The sequence below is a fragment of the Falco biarmicus genome, chromosome 4, assembly GCF_023638135.1.
Source record: "Falco biarmicus isolate bFalBia1 chromosome 4, bFalBia1.pri, whole genome shotgun sequence".
Classification (NCBI taxonomy): Eukaryota; Metazoa; Chordata; class Aves; order Falconiformes; family Falconidae; genus Falco; species Falco biarmicus.
Genome location: NC_079291.1, coordinates 12,875,803 through 12,894,653, shown reverse-complemented (window position 1 = coordinate 12,894,653; position 18,851 = coordinate 12,875,803). Strand labels below are relative to the sequence as shown.

At 38.7% G+C, this 18,851-nt stretch overlaps 1 protein-coding gene across 1 annotated transcript in view; it reads right to left on the bottom strand.

Annotated features, from left to right (window-relative positions):
• Positions 1–17,212, bottom strand: part of COL6A6 (collagen type VI alpha 6 chain) — a 43,492-nt gene extending 26,280 nt beyond the window's left edge. The window contains 9 exon segments of the mRNA XM_056338660.1: positions 2,476–2,502; positions 2,967–3,038; positions 5,761–5,814; positions 7,334–7,426; positions 7,523–7,668; positions 8,261–8,339; positions 11,362–11,711; positions 15,049–15,271; positions 17,147–17,212. Coding sequence (XP_056194635.1) covers positions 2,476–2,502; positions 2,967–3,038; positions 5,761–5,814; positions 7,334–7,426; positions 7,523–7,668; positions 8,261–8,339; positions 11,362–11,711; positions 15,049–15,271; positions 17,147–17,212 — 1,110 coding nt within the window.
• Between the last annotated feature and the right edge of the window lie 1,639 nt (positions 17,213–18,851).

The following is an 18,851-nucleotide window of genomic DNA, read 5'->3' as shown; positions in this document are numbered from 1 at the left end:
CCTCATAATTCTGGTGTCAACCATTGTATGTGTTTGTATTGTGCTTGCTTTTTTTTTTAATAATAATTTTATACCATGAATGGTGTATTGAAAATTTGGAAAGAATAACCATAATAAAAACAATTACAGAAGGCTGATCTTAGGCTTTAAGACTTGTTAAAGAAACTTCATTACTGTTTCAGCAATGTAATGCTACACAAACAGCAGTCACATTCCCATTCAAACACACCTTGCTCTTCTTTTTGTAAGCAAAAACTAATCACCATATTGCAATCATTCATGCAAGCCATTTTCTCACAAAACCACCATCCCAACCTTAGGGAGTCTGCAATATTATCTTGTTGTTCAGATGAAGAGTGAGATTTCTGGTTAGAGTTATAACTGTGAGAACCTTATTTCATTTATGTATGATGATCTGTTTCAGACCTGGCCAAATAACACAATTTTTAAAGAATATTTTTAAGTGCTTCTTCTGTCTTTCTTTACTTGGACAAAAATGAAGGAATTAATTGTGATGTTTTTATTTGTAGTAAGAAATGAAATTAGCAGAGACCACTACCCTGAAAGCTGAAATGACACTCAACAACTCACTGAAAGCGGCATAAAAGCTTGTTAAACCAACAGGCATCGCACTCTAACAGGGGACACATATACAATTGCTTTGTAGGTTTTATGCTAAACTGATTTTGCAAAACCACCTAGTTAAAGCTCCTGAGAAATATTTTCATTCGTTTATAACAGTTTTTTATGTACTACAAGAAAAAATGGCTGGCTCTACATTTTATGAGATTAATATGTCACTCAAAAAAGAAGTTTTTGAGTAAGTATTCCACGAAAATTTTGAGCACTAAGTAAGCAATCATGACTTCTATTCAAGTTCTAATTTTTCTCTCCCTCATTTCCTATCACAGAAAATCTGAGCCAAACATCATAGTATTAAATACTCAGTATTGCCTTTTTTCTCCAAATAGCTGTACTAAAATGCCTTGCAGACTTCAATAAACCACCTCAACATTACTAATTTAGCAGTACTGAACTGTACATTTTTTATGTGTTGAAAGTTTCATATTTTTAGTTAAAATAAAATTAGTAGATATAATGACACAACATAATGAAGACATTCACATATTCATTTGATTTCGGTAGGGTTTGTGCTCCTGATAAGTCCTACTGTACAATTCAACTTGGACAAATCAAAATCACCAGCAAGAACTCTCCCTCTTCTATAATCAGATGTTTCAGATGTTCCAAGGAGGGCAAATTACTTCAGGGAACAGAGCAGAAAATGGAAAAGGGAAGAAAAAAACATGGGAGCATTAAAAAAGTCAGTACAGAGCAGTACTTTAATAGAGCTGACGTATCAGAAACACTCTCTGAACTTTCTCACATGTGTAGCTGTGCACGTTTGGAAGCAAGTATCTTCTGAGTCTTTGAGGCTCCTATATCTTTCCTAGGAGTGGTTTTCTATCAAAGCACCCAATACAATCTGAAATCCATTTTTATAGCTTTAGCTTGGGAGCTAATATTGCCATTACAGATCATTGTCTTCCAGGTGTCACATTTTATTAACAAATTGGTGACAATATCTCTTTAAAACACAGGTATGTTTGAAAGGTTAAATAAGCAGAGCTGCAAGATCAGTGGATGACAACAGCTGAAGAGAAATTCGGCTATTGAAAAGACGTCAATAACAACTCCGGAAAAATGTTGTCAAAATCTACAATAAATATTAGTCACAATCTTTTTTTCTCCCTTCCTTTTTTTCCATCTTTCGGAGGAGGGGGATCTCATTGCTCTCTATAACTACCTGAAAGGAGCTGTAGACAGGTGGGGGTCAGTCTCTTCTCCCAGATAACAAGCAACAGAACAAGAGGAAATGGTCTCAAGTTGCACCAGGGGAGGTTTAGATTAGATATTAGGAAAAACTTTTCTGAAAGGGTGGTCAAGCATTGGAACAGGCTGCCCAGGGAGACAGTGGAATCACCATCCCTGGAGGTGTTTAAAAAAATGCGTACATGCGGCACTCAGGGACATGGTTTAGTGATGGACTTGGCAGTCCTGGGTTAATGGTTGAACGTGATGATTTCAAAGGTCTTTTCCAACCTAAATGATTCTATGATTCTGCTCTGCTTCCTCAACAATTCGAATATGAGATTCAGCTGATCAGAATTATCACCTTAACAGATTATTAAAATAGCCACTAAATAAATTCCTTTCTTGTCAATTAGACTAAATCAACAATGACTGCAACAATGCTAAAAATACAATTAATAAGACTGCTGGCTTTTAGCAATGTGATACCTAATGGCTCATTTAAATCTAATCTTACACAACCACAGCAAAAGTATATTAAATACTCTGAAGTTTTTACACTGTTTTCCTTCCTTGTTGATATTTTCATCTTACAAGGTAAGAACTTAAAAGGAAGCAGAGTACTGTTGTCAAAGAAAATTGATCACACATGAAACAACATACCTGACTCCCTCTATAGCCTCTGGACCCCTGAAATAAAAAATAAATATAGATGAAATTTGGCAAAAGTATTTTTATTGAGCTTGAGAAGCAGGACACAATAGCTTGCTGTGCAGAGGGCATGCTGGGCTCAGTATTTGTAGTCCCTACCATACAATTCCCTGCTGCCACATATGGGATTGATCCCTTTTCCATGGGAATGCAGCACAGCTTTCATTTTCATTCCCATTCTGTAAAGCTTTACAGCTTTCCTAATGCCAGTCTGGAGCTCGTGGTGGAAAAATCACTGGCAAGTTGCTGAGTCAGCTTAGCCATTTGACCAAGCCATGATTTGGTTACACAAAGTACCTCCCAAAAGGAGACGGCAAAAATTGTCTGCTATTCTTACAGCTGGGTCTTGCTGTCCATTCAAGCTTCATGGTATTTGTCCTCAGTACAGAAAACAGGTTTGTGGGAAACAAAACTAGAAAATGCTTCTAAAATGACATACTTGCCTTACGGCCTCTGGCACCTGGGCATCCCCTGTCTCCCTGAGTCCCATTGAAACCAGCTGGGCCTCTCTCCCCCTAAGAAACAGAAGAGAATGTTGAAACTCATCCATACAACGCCCATTCAAAGGCACAAAAGGCTACGGGTTAAGTCATTATATAAAATTAAAGCAACACAGAATTATATCACCATTCACTGACTAAGGACACAAATGGAAGTCACCTGGAAATTTTCATACTGGCCATAACAGAACAGTCAGTTACTAGTTTGGGTTGCACCTGGTTCTCTGCTCTCATTATCATGGGATGTTTTAAAATTGCACTACCAATCTTTGACTGAAATTGTACTTGAAGGAAGGCCTTTTGGTGGACTGTTTTTTAACTGAATATTGAATTACTTTCCTCCAGCCACTGATCTCTGAGAACTTCTATTCCAGCTTTCTATGGATGGAAGTTCTAAAAAAAAATTAGAAAAAGAGCGCATCTCACAGCAGATTCCCTTAAAACTGCTGTCTAAAAAGGTAAACAATGACAAAATGAGAACAAACACACAGGAAACATGAGAGGTTCTGTACTACCATGCAAAAGGGAAGTCAAACTTGAAGAGTCTAAGATCAGAAGAACAAAGACCATTCTCTCTCTGTAAAAAAAGGTCTCTAAATTAGCCAAAAAGCAACATGGATGATATTCTAGATTGTTAGACAATGGTGCCACAAAAACACCCCATAATATGAAAAAAAACAGAAGTTAAGCATTTTGGTACAGCTGCATTCCCTATGTGAAACATTAAGACTAATTCCTGAGCCGAGTACTACACCAAGGTAAACCAAAGCTGTCCAGCAGTAGCTCCTCAACCTTCTTTTGTGGCATTTTCTGTAATCTATAATCAGCAGCCTGCTTTCTGCTAGGTATTTACTATATTCAGCTGTTTTGGATGATTCAAATTTTTATCTTGTGGCTGGAAAAAATTTTAGCATTTAGCAAGGCAAATTTAAAACATGAAAGTCACCAGTAGGCTTCACACACAGGAGATGGAAAAAGTTTCAGGAAGTGTGGACATGACTTCTTCTCATCCTTCCACAGTAAAGAAAAGGAAAATGAAGGGTCCAGAAAATTCAGAAATAAGGTTTCTGTAATTTATCTGTCCTGCAAGATTATTCTGTATCCTTAGAGGGTCAAAAATAAAAAATCAGTGTTATACAGGAAAAAAAATTCAAAATTGTTTTCACCCCTTCACCACTTCAGGCAAGATTTAGATTCTTTCAAATAAAAATGCTGTGGTGAAAAATTTTGGGCATTCCCTTTCAACATATTCAAAATGTTTCTCAATTTTAAAAACCCTCGCTGTTTGAAATTTAATTCCTACTTACACCATGTCATTCATATCTTTGAAAGGATGTAAAAAAAAGAGTTCCATTCCTGAGTAACGTATGTATTTTTACGTCATTCTGGAAATTACTTATATGGAATTTTATTCTATTGTTCAACAAATCAGGCCACCTGAAAAAAGAAATATTCTGATGGAAGCTGCTCCAGTAGTTTAAGCCAGTGATTTCCAAAGACACTGTAAAACCACCATCACAATGCACTTTCCTGATAATCTTAGAATGACAACTCTTCTTTTCCACTACCACCTTTCTCTGAATAGACAGTAAGCTTGCCCCAAGCTGCCTCACCAAAGACAAATTCAGGCTGACCAATCTACTGTGAGAACTAGAACTACTCCAATGTGGATTTTACAGTTATGTACAGAGAGAAATCCTTACTGGTTCTTAGTTTGAAGGCTTCTCACCTGTATTTAGGAGTAACATCCATGTCATGTGTACAGTGTTCTGTGCTTGTGGTGCTAAGAAAATTATGTCCTATTCTTTATGGAATTTTTGTTGGTTTCTAGACAGCAGAAGAGGAAGAAATACTCCTAGTGGGTTGGGATTTGGCTTATGCACATTATGTTCAAGTTTATGTCAGGAACAGCACACCACAAAGGGTTCAGAAATCGCCAAAACACACTGCAAAATTTAGCTTTGTTATCCAGTCATAAGATATTCACTCATGCTAAGAAGGGAAGGTGTAGAGAGCTTTGTGGCAGGTGCTGGAGACTGCGATGCCTGTGAAGTACTTTGAAGGCTAAAGAAGAAAGAAAGTAAGATAAGGTTGGCTGAATGCCTGGAAGAAAAATGGGATATGAAGTGAGGCTGGAGCAGATGCGCAATGCCACGTCGAGCTGGCTGAGAACATGAAACTCACACAGATGATAAAGAAGAGAGAAAAAAAAATGCAGTAAGTTCAGTGTGTTTGTAGCTTAGTAATTAACCAATTATATGTAGCCAAGAAGTGCGTGAACAGTATTGATTAACCAATGATATTTTAGTATGTTGTGCGTGAACAGCAAACGAGGATATATAAGCGTGGGGTTTGGACTAATAAAAGGTCTTCCGGTCAAATTCAGAAGTCCGTGCCTCAATCTCCTCAGGAAGTGATGGCCTTTTCTAAAACTATCAGCACAGAATCTGGTACAGACTGTAATGAAAAATGAAGGTATGAGTTAGCCATAAATATGCCACATAAGATGCTGTTGTGTGATTCTTTCTAATTGATCCTGTTTCTGCATTGTAAGTTATTACTAACTATGGTGAGGTGCAGAGGCACAGAGAATCAAGTCTGTATATTTACCTTCAGATACATGTTGCTTAAACACATTTTAGGTTCACATTGATGAGCACTGAGTGAATAAGTAAGTGAAGACAGGTTCACACATCAACCAACAACATCTTAGCAGGAAGGAATAATGATCACTTACAATCCCGCCTTCCTCACCAGGATGGCCAGGAGATCCTTTGTAACCTGTACTTCCCTGAAAAACAGAAACTTCAGATATAAGTAACATTGTTCTCAAAGCACACTGGGTTAATTTCTATCAGATTACTCGGCACATAGAGACAGAAAACATTTCCCAAAAATTCTTTCTCCATTTCCTGATCTGGTTATGCTGAAGAGGGCAAGCTTCATCAACTACGGTTACACAGACACTCTGCACAATCCTATGTACTTGACATGGCTGTGAAAAAAACCCCACAAACTAGAAAACCAAAACCAAAACCACAAAACCCCTCAATATTCAATATAAAATTTCAGTATGTTATTTCAGGAAACTGCCTGATGGGTTAACAAAGCTCACTGGGATATTTGGTTGATTTATCTTCCTTAGTGATTTGGGAAAGGAAGCATTACACAGTAATGAAATTCTAAGGTGAAATGAAAAATACAAGGAATCAAAAACTTGTTAGGATGACGATATTGCAATACTTACAAAGACTTAGCAATAGTACAACTTCGCATTTGAAGTCATACAAATCTCATACCCTCCTCACAAAAACTTGAACAGAGAAACTAGAACAAATGGAATTTCTAGGAATGAAAATGAACAAAAATGAGACATGAATTTGTGCTGCAAAAACATGTTTTTACAATTGTAGGCTGTACAACCCAGGCATCACGTCTGTGCCTGCAAAACTACTATGCCTTCATCCTGAACACTGTTTTGTTTAAGCACATTAACCTAAACATTTCAGTAGAACAGAAAGGTGTTAATAAGATGAACAAGACTAATGGAAGAAATCAATAAATTGGTTTATGAATAAATATTAGAAGACTATACTTTTACTAAGAGAAAAAAGAAGACTATATTTTTGCTAAGAGATAACCAAAAATTCATTTAACTGCAACCACATAACTGAAGAGCGTGAACTGCAGATATAATTCACTTAGTATGTTACTGGAGTAAGTAGAAATAATGGAATGAATAGTAGTCAAATGGGGCCTACATATTCTAAAAACTTCAATAATGATGTCTACTAGCATAGTGTAGAAGTGGTGATATCTGTAAAGGTTTAAAACAGACAATACAAAATCTTAAAGGAAAAAATGTAAATTACTACTGTATTGGATCAGGAGAAACTTACAGAAGAGGATATTTGCAATAGCCAGAGGCACAAAAGGATAAGGCTTACACCTAGTGAAAAAGGATTATTTTCTACTCTTGGCTTGGCAACTGGAAGTTTCTCATTCACAACAGCTAATAAGACTCTTGGTTAATCAGACTTAATTTTTTAAATCCTTCTCCATTTTCTGCTGAATTGATGAAGGAGAATGCATAATATTTTTTATATGTATGAATTACTTTCATTACAAAAATACTTTTGCAATAGTGTACTTCATGCAGCAGAGAAATGACCACATTTCATGTTTCTCCTTCACCTGTCCTAAGAGCAACGGTCATGGGCACCTGCATGCATGCTCTGAAATACTAAAAAAATGAACCCACTATAAGAAATAAAGCAAATGTTAAGTAATGTCTGTCTTAGCTCTCCTACCTTCCTTCCAGGACTTCCCTGGCCACCATGGTCACCATTTTCTCCAAGGCATTTACAAACAACCTTACAGCATTTCCTTTCTGCAACAGTATCCTGAAAAATGACAAGAAATATTTAATTTATGTATATTAATCACAAAACAAAACCTGGGGTTTTTCCCCCTTTTGTTTATATCACAGAAGGACTTACAAGGTTTCTCTGCAAGATGTTTGCAATCTCTGCAAATCCAACACTCAGAGGTTCATTGTATCCAAACCCTCTGCCAAACTCTATTTCCCGAAGTTCAGTCAAATTCTGTGTACTGTCCAGGCCAACTAATAGAAGTGCATCAAGACCTTCAATGTAAGCATGGATTTAAATTAGTGAATGCCTGAACTATATTAGTTAACCAACAATATCACTGTGAGTAACAGCAGTTCTCTAAAAGACTTACAATTCGTATCTTCAACACAGTAGTTAAAAGAAATCAAGCTATTGAGAAAAATGTGTAAGAGAAAAATCCAGACCAGTAACTTTCCAGTTAACTTCTCTCCCCAGTTGTCAGACCAGACTGCTACTCAGTGCCCAAACACAAGAGTAAAACTCTTTACTCTTGCAGAACTCAGAGTTGAGTCTAACCTCTGGTACTGCACTTATCAGTGAGAGGGGCTGCCCCAAACTGCCTCAGCTGCTGGAGCTGGACTCCAGAAACCAGAACCATCCCAGGCCCTCTACACCCCTAGGAGTGTTCCTTCCATCATTTGCCAACTGGTGACAAGCCATCATGTACACTGGTTCACATGAAGAAGCACAGACTCTTTGAGTGATTCCTGAGGAATGCCATATGAGCACAGAGAGGCAATGTTATGTGGAAAAATTGCAGTGGGGGAGCAATACATTGGGCAACTGCTAGCAGGAGGCTGAAGCATCAATGTGGTACTGTAATACCTTTAAAGCGAAGTGAGTCAGCTGCTTTTCTGAGGTCTTCCAGCGAATCATCCAGCCCATCTGAAAATACTAACAGAACCTGTTCAGAAAGGGAGTAATGCCAAGTCAATTAAGAAGAGACTAAAAGTCAAGTCATTGGAAGAAGTACAGTTTGCATTGAAAATGGCTATGAGATGGTCAAATTGCACTACACTGTGGTAGATATGAAAGTGTGCTAGGAAAAGTGCTGAGGAGCAAGGAGAACAGAACGCAAAAGCCTCCCTTCCCTGACAGCTCTCCCATGTGAAAGATATGTCTTACTGACCAGTTCATAGCATTGCTATTAATTTTATCTGTCATCTTCTTAGTATGCTAGGTAGAAGACCAATTCTGCTGTGACTTATCCACTGAAAAGCTTTCTCTGATACCAGAAGAGTTCTCCTATATGTGAATGTGGAGAAGAACTTGGTGCAAACAAAAATTTCCCTTTCTGCAAGAGCAGCTCCAGTTAGCTGTCAACTGAGCCACACCAAGAACCGCATCCCCTCTGGGTCAATACTCCCTCCCTGCAGATTCTTATACCCTCTTGCCCTTTCCACATAGGCAGTGAATCATCCTGCTCCACTCTCTGTCATACTTTTCCTTGTTAACACACAAGGTTTAGCTCATGTAATGATGCTAATCCTGACCCTTTGTATTGGCTACATTCCCATCTTTTCAGGCCAAAAAGCTATAGTTAAGCCTCTTTCAGGGCTGAGGAGAGCACAGTTTCTTACAGCTCCCCTCCAAGCTACTAGTCCTTTCCCATTTGTCTCCTCACCTTCCTCCTTCAAACCAGCAGAAGACTTCCCAGGCTCCACTCATCCAGTGGATTACGTTTCCCAGAAAGTGGCTGCACAGGTGAACTGTCTCCTGCCCCCAGTGGCAATGACTTGAAGTCCTCCCAAACTCTCTGACCAACAAGTGAAGAAGCACAGCTAGAACTCCTTTCCTCCCATCCTTCTTATTTTACATGCCCTACACAATGCAGGGCTTCAACTAATGCAAACTCTGTTACTTCTGAAAAAGTGAATTTTTCCCACAGATGGCAAAGGCAAATGAAGTGACTGCCACAGCAAACGTCCCACTTCTGTGCTAAAGCAGCAAGGAGACCAGAATTCAAGTGTGGGCAGAGCTAACTGGTTTGGGTGGTGGAAAGTTCCCAAACATCCCATACAGAGGCACTGGTACTGATTCTACATTTGCTTAAGCAGAGCGTGATACAGTGGAGAACTGGACCATGGATGGGTAAATATATCACAGACTGTTTGAAACAACACTGTAGGGCCTGGGCTTGATGCTTTTTGTTGCCAATATTTTAATTTTAAAAACATGGGGGGCAAGGAATGTGGGGTGGTAGCATGGGCATTATACAAGTTTACAAAGCTTTCATTTACATGAAGCTCTTGTTGGAATGCATCTGAGTCTTGTTTTGACAAAAATGCTGCAATTAGGTCCAATTTTTGCTGAAAACCAAAAAAAAAAAAAAAAAAAAAAGAAAAGAAGAAATGCAAACAACAGAGAATCACTATCCCTGATGAGGTTGATAACTAATAATCTTTACAGAACAAGCATGTTATTGCTCATGATCCTAGGGAGATTAAGTTGTGATTTCGTGTGCATTCTACAGTCTTGTATTTTAAATTTGCACATAAACAGTATCAGAAGGGAATATTAATGCACTGGTAAAGTGCTGAGGTATGCAGGATATTTATTTCTAATAATAATGCATATGGAGAAAGTCTTGCTTGACTCTAATCTTCAACAGAAATTTAACAGAATTGGCAACTAGGAGAGAAAAAGCACTGCTTTTACTTATATGTCAAACAAATTCTCCCTACTGAGGCCCAAAAGAAGCAAAATCATATGTGGTCATGTTCTCCATTCAGAATAAAACAACATTTTAAGAAATATTTGGGAACAAAAGTATATATGCACCAAATTACAACCTAAATTGGTAAGTCATACCTATGCTTGTAAATGTTTGTAAAAAATGAATGCCAACTTTCCTCTGAAAGCAGGGGAATTAGTAACAATATGGCTTTCTCACTCCACATCAGATTAAAATTATCATTTTATAAAAGTTAAAATAAGGTTCGTAGAAGAATCATCATGTATTTTGCAAGAGCTAACCCCTCCTTCCTCAGTAGGAAGGTCTTCCTGCATGGAGACCTCAATGATTATATTCAAACAGCTACTACAGGACATGCTCAGTGCTTTACTGAGTCAGTGCCTCATTAAGAATAAACTGTAAGAGCAATGACCCTGAAACAATCCAATGAGATCTAACTTTTTTTCACCTAAGCAGAAATATTCCCCATTCTCTTCAGAACAGATTAGATCAAGCCTTACGCTTCTCCCTTAACCTCACTTCAAGATGAATTAACTGCAGTTTCTCCTGATCATCAGTTATCCATAAGCCATAAGCATGGCTTTTTTATGTGAAATTATTTGACAAGTTAACTACACAAACAAACCCCTGTGAACAAATTTCTTGAATGATGTTTTATGTGACTTCTGCTTAGAGCTGTCATTATTCTGGATAGAGATTCAGGATCAGGATTTTCAGTTTCTGAAAGAGAACTCTTACCACTACTTAGAGAACAAAGACATTCCATGGTAGATATAAGAAGGTTTTCTGTATGAATATTCATGATCGTATGTATTAACCCAAATGTTCTGGGTACCATCTCACTACAGGAGTGCCTAGGGAATTGGAACTCATGTATGCAGTTGTATCAGGACAAATGAAAGAACAAGAGGTTCTACGTAAGTGTAAGGAAACACCTTTTTACCATGAGGGTGACTGAGCACTGGCACAGGTTGCCTAGACAGGTTGTGGAATTCTTGGAAATACTCAAAAGCCATCTGGCCATGGTCCTGGGCAGCCTGCTCTAGTTGACCCTCCTCGAGCAGGGGGTGGAACAAGGTGACCTTTAGAGGTTTTCTTTCAACCTCAATCATTCTATGATTCTGTTTCTTGAATACACCAACTACCTTTATGTCTCCCTGGAGTACCTAGCATCAGAGTCTGTAAATAACAAACGAATTTTCCAACATATATGTTCACATCATTCAGTTACCTTAACTTTAGCAGAGGTCACACTAAAGAACTTCTCTTCAAGTGCCTGTAAGAAGTCTGAATTTAGGTAGGTGTCCACAGTGGTCTGTACATCTAAGAACTTCTGGATGATTTCCTCATTATAATCTTCAAAATCAGAGTCAAAGATGAATTGTTTGGTCTGCGCCAACACTTGGAACTTGAATCTAATGTTGACTGGAGAGACAGCACTACAGCTGGTATTTGGCAGCAATTTCATCTGGAGTAAAAGTCTGGGGAGATATGCTTGCAATTTCAGTTTCAGAAGCACTGTGGATGCTGGCCACATGCGCCTTGAAATATCAATTGCTATAGAAAGATCTATGTCGCAATCTGAAAAAAAGTAAAAGAATCAGGAAACTATAAACATACACTATTTGTGATCTTGTCTCTTTTCAGAATCGTGGGAGTGGAACAAAATTCAATACAGTAGATTTAAAACCAGAAGTCATAATCAGTGAGGTGATATTACGAACTTGCAGATACTAAGGACTACATTATTGGATATATGCACATACCCAAACTGCAAAACACAGTTGTCCAGCTGTCAAATGTCCTCAAAGGGCCTAATCTTGTTAAGGTTTCCATGAGCTTTGCTATGATTGAGAATGTGCAATACATATTCCAATTGCAATGGGAAGCTTGAAGCCTGACTGTGCTTTATCACTTTGTCACAAGACCAGGTGATACATACAAACGTACAACAACAGGCCAAAAACAAATGTGAGAGAAAGAAGCAGAATTGCCTACCTGCAATGTCATATATCCACTGTGAATAACAGCTGCTGTAAGGTGAGGGCTACCTCAGTTACGTAATTGCTTGCATTGCTCCTGATAGTAAAGACTGTAATGTGGTTAATCACTCCCCCCCCCCCCCCCCCCCCAATCAACTTGCCCTCATTTAGCAGCTAAACCACTTGGCTTATTTCTTCTGTACCTTGATTCTTCACATGTCATGCTGAATTTTATTCTGTGCCCCAGATACATTATCATCCATTGCTGTACTTCTGCAAGGAAGTCAGAAGCATGCAATTTTTTCTGTAAAACAGCACTCTCCCTAATTTTGTTCCTTCTTCATCCATTGACTCTGAAACACTTACCAAATATAAGGTTGTTTTCCATGTTTGCTAGTTTGGCCTAGTTCCTATAGACCATTATTCCATGAAAGCTTCATTACAGTTTTCTGAATTTTCCCTCACCCATAGGAAAAGATTAATGCGTTCAGCTCTTTACTAAATATATCCAGAAATAATTTCATCTCAGAGTTGCCATTGTTGTCTCAGTATTTTCACTTGTGGTACAAACTGCCCTCTAGAGGGTATGATTTGCTGGTAAGCAGTATGAAAATCTTTAAACGTAAAAAGTCACATTGAATGAGATTTTACGGCAAAAAAATTCTGACATTCAGGCCTCAGAGCAACTTAAGAAATCTATACAGCTTTTCTGTTTAGTCCACAACAAGAACAGTTAAGTGTATCTATACAGACATACATGTCTACACACACACCCCAGCCATGCCCCTCAGCCAAGTTGTAAGGCTGCACATGATTTCGAGATTCACAGAACACCTGTGATGCAAAGGCCATCATCAGTTCAGGGAACAACTTTTTTCTAATTGGTAAGGGATGTTTCTGATTAAACATTTCCATAATTCCACAAACATAAAATTTATTGTCTATTTCTTCTAGTATGTGTTCATGTCCAGCACACACAGTATGGTTTCGCTATGAGATTTTTCGTAGATCTGGGTTTTTTAATAAAGTTTGGAGGCAGTGCAAAAGGTAACCAGCAGTTTAGCCCTGACAATTGGTCATCCACACTGCCCAGCTCTTAAATCATTCCCTGCCGACTCCCATCTACCAGCAATAATACCAAAACAGCAGTAAAGCATTCACTTTTGTGCTACTGTGTTGTGCATGAGAATGTGTAAAACAGCTTCTGGTAGGTATTCTATACTCTGTAGATAATATCTATTTATTTGCAGGAGTTAACACCTCCATGTAGCTAACCTGTTTCTAATCACCTGTTCTCCCACACACACCTACACTGTTAAACTGCCTCATCTTACTGCTGCAAAGGTATCTTTTTACCCTGTTGACATTTCATACTTTGAATGCAGTTCTTCGAATTTGAAAAATCTGACAGTTTAAGAGAAGGTGACTGGAGAAAGGGGAATTAATAGGTTTATTACAGGAAAGAAGGTCAGAAAAGATGGGAAACCAGATAACAGGACAAGATAAAACTGGCTTCAAAGGAAGATGATCTTTGTTTTATGCGACAAATTTATGCAGAACTTAACAATTAATGGATGCATCGGTGAGATCAAAGCCAATATGCTTTCCTTAACTTCTCTCTCTCTCACTCTAAACCAGTGTGCCTGATACATATTAAGTTTAGGCTCTATCTCCCATTAAATATCCCTATTCTCTGGCCATGAGACACAAGGAGGTGCTACTGCGTCAGCTACAGTCACACTTTTCATGGCAGTGCACTCCACTATCCAGAGCAGCGCTCTCTCTGCTTTCAGGAGCCTTGGGATGCCTTTTCAGCTGGAGGCCTGCTCAGCTCTTCATGGGAGAAAGAGGGGATGGGGTGCAGAGCTCATACTGAAACAGGCCCAGCTGTCCTCCTCTATGAAAACCAGCTGAGCAGGTGTCATTCACACAGACAAGTAGCTTCTGACTTTAGGAGGGAAGGCTCAGCTCTTCATTTTGGCCCCCAACACCCCGGCAAACATCAGCCAGTTTTGGGGCTTTTGACCCTAGTGTGCAAGACAGGCAAAGTTATCTTATTTGTTCAGCTGTTGTTACAAAAAGCCTTGACAAACAGTGTGGTCATCCCAGTGTTCCTTTCTCACAGTAAGTTTCTGGTCACTAAGGGAACGAAACCTGGAGAACTGGGTTGGATTGATTTTATGGCATAACAAACAGAATAAAGTGCATGTATCTAACACTTGTAAAACATCACCTATATGGTGAAAACCCAGGGAAGAGAACAAGGAGCTTTAAAGGACAGTCAAAGTCCCTGTAAGGATGGGCATAAAGAACTGCTCCAGAACTGTCTCTTCCTGCTATCAGTGCCATCCGCTTACCCCACAGTATGTCCCTCCCACCTTTCCGCAGAGGAAAAGCTCAGCTTTTTGATTTGTAATTCACTACATTTTTCTTTTTGCAACTCATCAAACACATACTCTGTATTGTCTTACTACATAACTGGCATGAATATGTCATTTTAAAGAGCAACTGTGCATGTTTTCTTCTTCAGTCTTCCCTGAATACTGATACTTCAACTGATACTGCAGCACCGAGTCAGAATAAACTCAGATACAAAACCAGCATCTGATATCTGATAAAAGGCTGAATCTCAGGCTGTGTGACATCCAAGCTACTGTTGCCACCAAGAAGATGCAATAAGAGATATTACTTTATGTTTTTTACACAGGGAAAGCTTTGCAGTAGTGTCTCAGCATTACTGTGGATTTGCTCTCACACCTTGCCAATGCATCTCACATATCCAAGGATGGATTTTCTCACACCCCCTCTCCACAGTGCCTCTGTGAGACAAGTTTTGTCAACAGTTGCTGCTGACAGTCCCACTGAAGCAGCATGGTCAGTTGCAGATGACAAAGTTGGGTTTTAGGAAGGCTCTTTTTAAAGTAACACTGAATTACCTGTTTCTCTCTTTTGATTAGGATACCTTGGGTATATCTGCACTGGTTCCTTTCCAGACACTAAGGACCTATGAATATGAATGCTAGATGTGAAGCACTGAAGCTCAGCTGCGTTCTGGACACCAGCTCCAACAACATAGAGGGAGATGTCTCTGTTCTTCAGTTTCCCGACAAGCAATTCAACTTCATCACTGAATTCTCCACCAGTGATGAGAATGGCTACCTGCGGGACATAGCCCTTAGCTTTGCTACAAGCAGGTTCAGTGAAACACTCCTTGTTGACAAAATCCAGAGCTCTCCCTATGTAAGTTCTCAATTCTCTCCAATCTGCTCCAACACATCACTTTTCAAACACTAATTCAGCAAGAGATAATGTCATCACCGTATTGTGCCAGCCCAACTTGGATTGCATCAAGGCCAACATGAAGACTTGAAACCAAGGTGGACAGGAAGTTCTTTACCTTCTGAAAGGTTTCCTGGACAATACCTGTTGAAGTATCCACTAAAAAGACAACATCTGCGAAAGTGGCTTTTCTGCAAGCTGTCCAAGGAAGATCACATTGTAGAATTAACTACTACAGCTTCTTCTCCATCTTTGTTCATGAGCAAGGAAAACCGACTGCACATTTTATCATTCATTAAATGAATTGCAACTGTGTTGCACATTTCTGCCTTCCCCTTCCTCCCCTCCCCTTCCCCCCTCCAACTATTATTTTGAATATTTTAATGGTAGACAGGTACTCAAAGTTTACCACAGTTATGATATTATTGAAATCTAGTTAGCAATAGATGGAAGATGCAAAAAGTTAAAACCCGTATTTTCGCAACACACTGTGATTCCATGTACTTCATCTATGAACAGAAAAAAATAAATGTGGAAAGAAAACAGCTCTTTCAGGACATAGCACAGGCAACCTGGGTGGCTGGACCATTTACCTCCTCTGGCATAGTACGAAGTACCTGTAGAATACTGAGAGTCTCTACAGAGAAGCAAAATCTTCCACTTCATAGACATGCTTATCAGTTAGCTCACTAGTTATTTCTTGAAGCTCAGACAAAGCAGAACCTTTAACATCTCTAGCATACAATGTGAAGCTAGCATCTTGATTGCTGTGACTGGGTTTCGAAAAGTATCTTCAGCCTGTTGTCCATTTGTTATCACAATAGCAATCTGAGGAACCCCTTCTTCCTTTTGGCTACCAGCACTTAGATTCATAGAATCACTTAGGCTGGAAAAGACCTCTGAGTTCATCAAGTCCAACCGTTAACCCAGGACTGCCAAGTCCATCATTAAACCATGTTCCTAAGCGCCACATCTACATGTCTTTTAAATACTTCCAGGGATGGTAACTCAACCACTTCCTTGGGCAACCTGTTCCAGCGCTTGACAACTCTTTCAGTAAAGAAATTTTTCCTAATATCCAATCTAAACCTCCCCTAGTGCAACTTGAGGCCATTTCCTCTCATCCTATCAGTTGTTACCTGAGAAAAGAGACTGACACCCACTTCACTACAACTTCCTTTCAGGTGGTTGTAGAGAGCGGTAAGATCTCCCTCCCCTCAGCCTCCTTTTCTCCAGGCTAAACAACCCCAGTTTCCTCATCTGCTCCTCATAAAACTTGTGCTCTAGACCCTTCACCATCTTTATGAAGTGATTCTCTAGGATAAACTGGAGGCTCTGCCCACTTTTGGTGCTTCCTCCTTTGTAATATAATTTCTGTATCCTCTATAAGGTATCATTCCCGTTATAGTAAGAGTTCAACAAGAATTCAGTGTATGGCACATCACTGTACTGAATCATACCAACACAGATTTTATCTTGCCTGATATAAAAGTCATTGACCATTGCGTACAAGAAGTCTTGCGTGATCTTAAAGCTTTTTGTCCCTATACTTCAGGATCCATCTGCCATGAAGATGTCTGCCATAGAAGCTTTCCTGCAGACTGAAGAAATGTTTTGTAACTTTCCTGTTTTCCTACAGGATATGTAATCTATTAGAAGCATAATTTTGCATCCTGATTGCTTTTCAGAACCCAAGACCCTTGGGCCTTTCGCAGAAAAATCCTTCATCTATCCTGATAAATTCTCAGCACCCACTAGTTCCTTCTTTTCATCATAAAGTTCATCATAAAGAGGGTCAGAGGCTACATCCTTCTCCAACATCACTCTTACGCAAAGGAGAGATGTTGAAATTCACACCAACGTGATTTCCATACACAGCCTGCACAGAACTCATATGTAGTAAATGCATATGGTAATTGCTTTACACACTTCCGTATGTAAACAACAACTGTAAGAATGTGTTGACTGGCTATCAAGTGAGCCCAAGGGAGAAGTTATTCATGCACTTTCAGCTCCATTCTGCAAGCATACATTACTAATAAATATTTATTATCTGAGGGGAAACTTAAACAGGACCGACCACATTTACTTGTAGTAAATACTAAACCCATGTGTTTCCACACCTTTCAGAAGCATATGACACTAGCAGGGCATGGATGAAACAGTTATTATTTCCTCAAATCAACAGTCATGCAGAAAATGTTCTACAACTGGACAGAACACTGTCCTCATGCAGATCTTCCAGAAGACCTGACTACTAAAATGAAAATGTTAAATCCTGTGACTTATCTTGCTTTTGGCAGTCTTACAATTGTAAGAGTTTTTCATTGCTTTTGAAAATATGGAACCTCAGCATGCATGAACAAAAACAAATTTTAATGAGCTGCTGCATTTTATTTGCATTTTTTTAGGACAACTCTCCTAACTCTCTCATTAGTATATGTTTCATAAAAACATACCACATTATCCCTAGTTATACAAAGAATAATGTGTCATCAATTCTTCATATCTCTCTGGCATTGGATATAAATGGAAAAAATTAATTTTGTTATCAACTAGAAGAAGAGTAATTTCTTTAGTGTATTACCTGTCTGCTGTGCATCTATAGAGCAGAAGGTAGAAATAAAGAGAAGAACAAGAAGCTGTTTCCAGTCATCCATTTTGAAAATCTCCCTAGAAAAAAACAAACAAAGATAGTAAGAAATAGAGAACATAATTTCCTCAGAAAGAGATTTTTAATTGTGGAGGAAATGGGTCAGTGAATTTTGTTAACAACACGGAGGCTTTCTAGCTGTATGCAATTTAAAGTAGCACTTTAAATTCATATTTTATTTCTTCAGCTTTGAACACAGAGCTGTTAGAGTTTGACACTAAGGTACAACATATAACTGAAACGAACTGTTCACTGCTCTGCTTTCACAATCATGCTTTGTTCTGATTCACACAACTACATTAACTACAATCCAAAATTCAACTAAGAGCAAGCTCTTCACAATGCAAGATTCATGGGAGTTATGCTTCTAAGATTCCCCTCTAGCCTTCAAATTCCCCACCCACATACTTACTTAAAAGAAAAACTTGGTAGTGGTATCTATATACAATACATGTAGATAAGAACAAGCATTCATTTACAAATGAAATATGCCAGTTGTCCAGTAATGAAGACACTTGCCATATAAAAGTGCCACAGCTCCATGCTGCGTGAAATGGAAATGAAAATGTCTCAGCAAGAAAGTATAAAATTAAGCCACATTGAGCTTAAACACACTAAACAAGTCAGAACAAAACAGTTTTGAACAACTTTCAATTCTAGAACACAGGTACACTAAATAGCTTAAAGAATAAAACCAAGTAACACACCAGAGCCTTGGAGGCCAAGCATGCAAAAAAGGATGAATATGAAAACATTTCATATGTTGTTTTTCTTTGGAGCTGCTGAAGTTGTCTTTCTTTTCTGGCT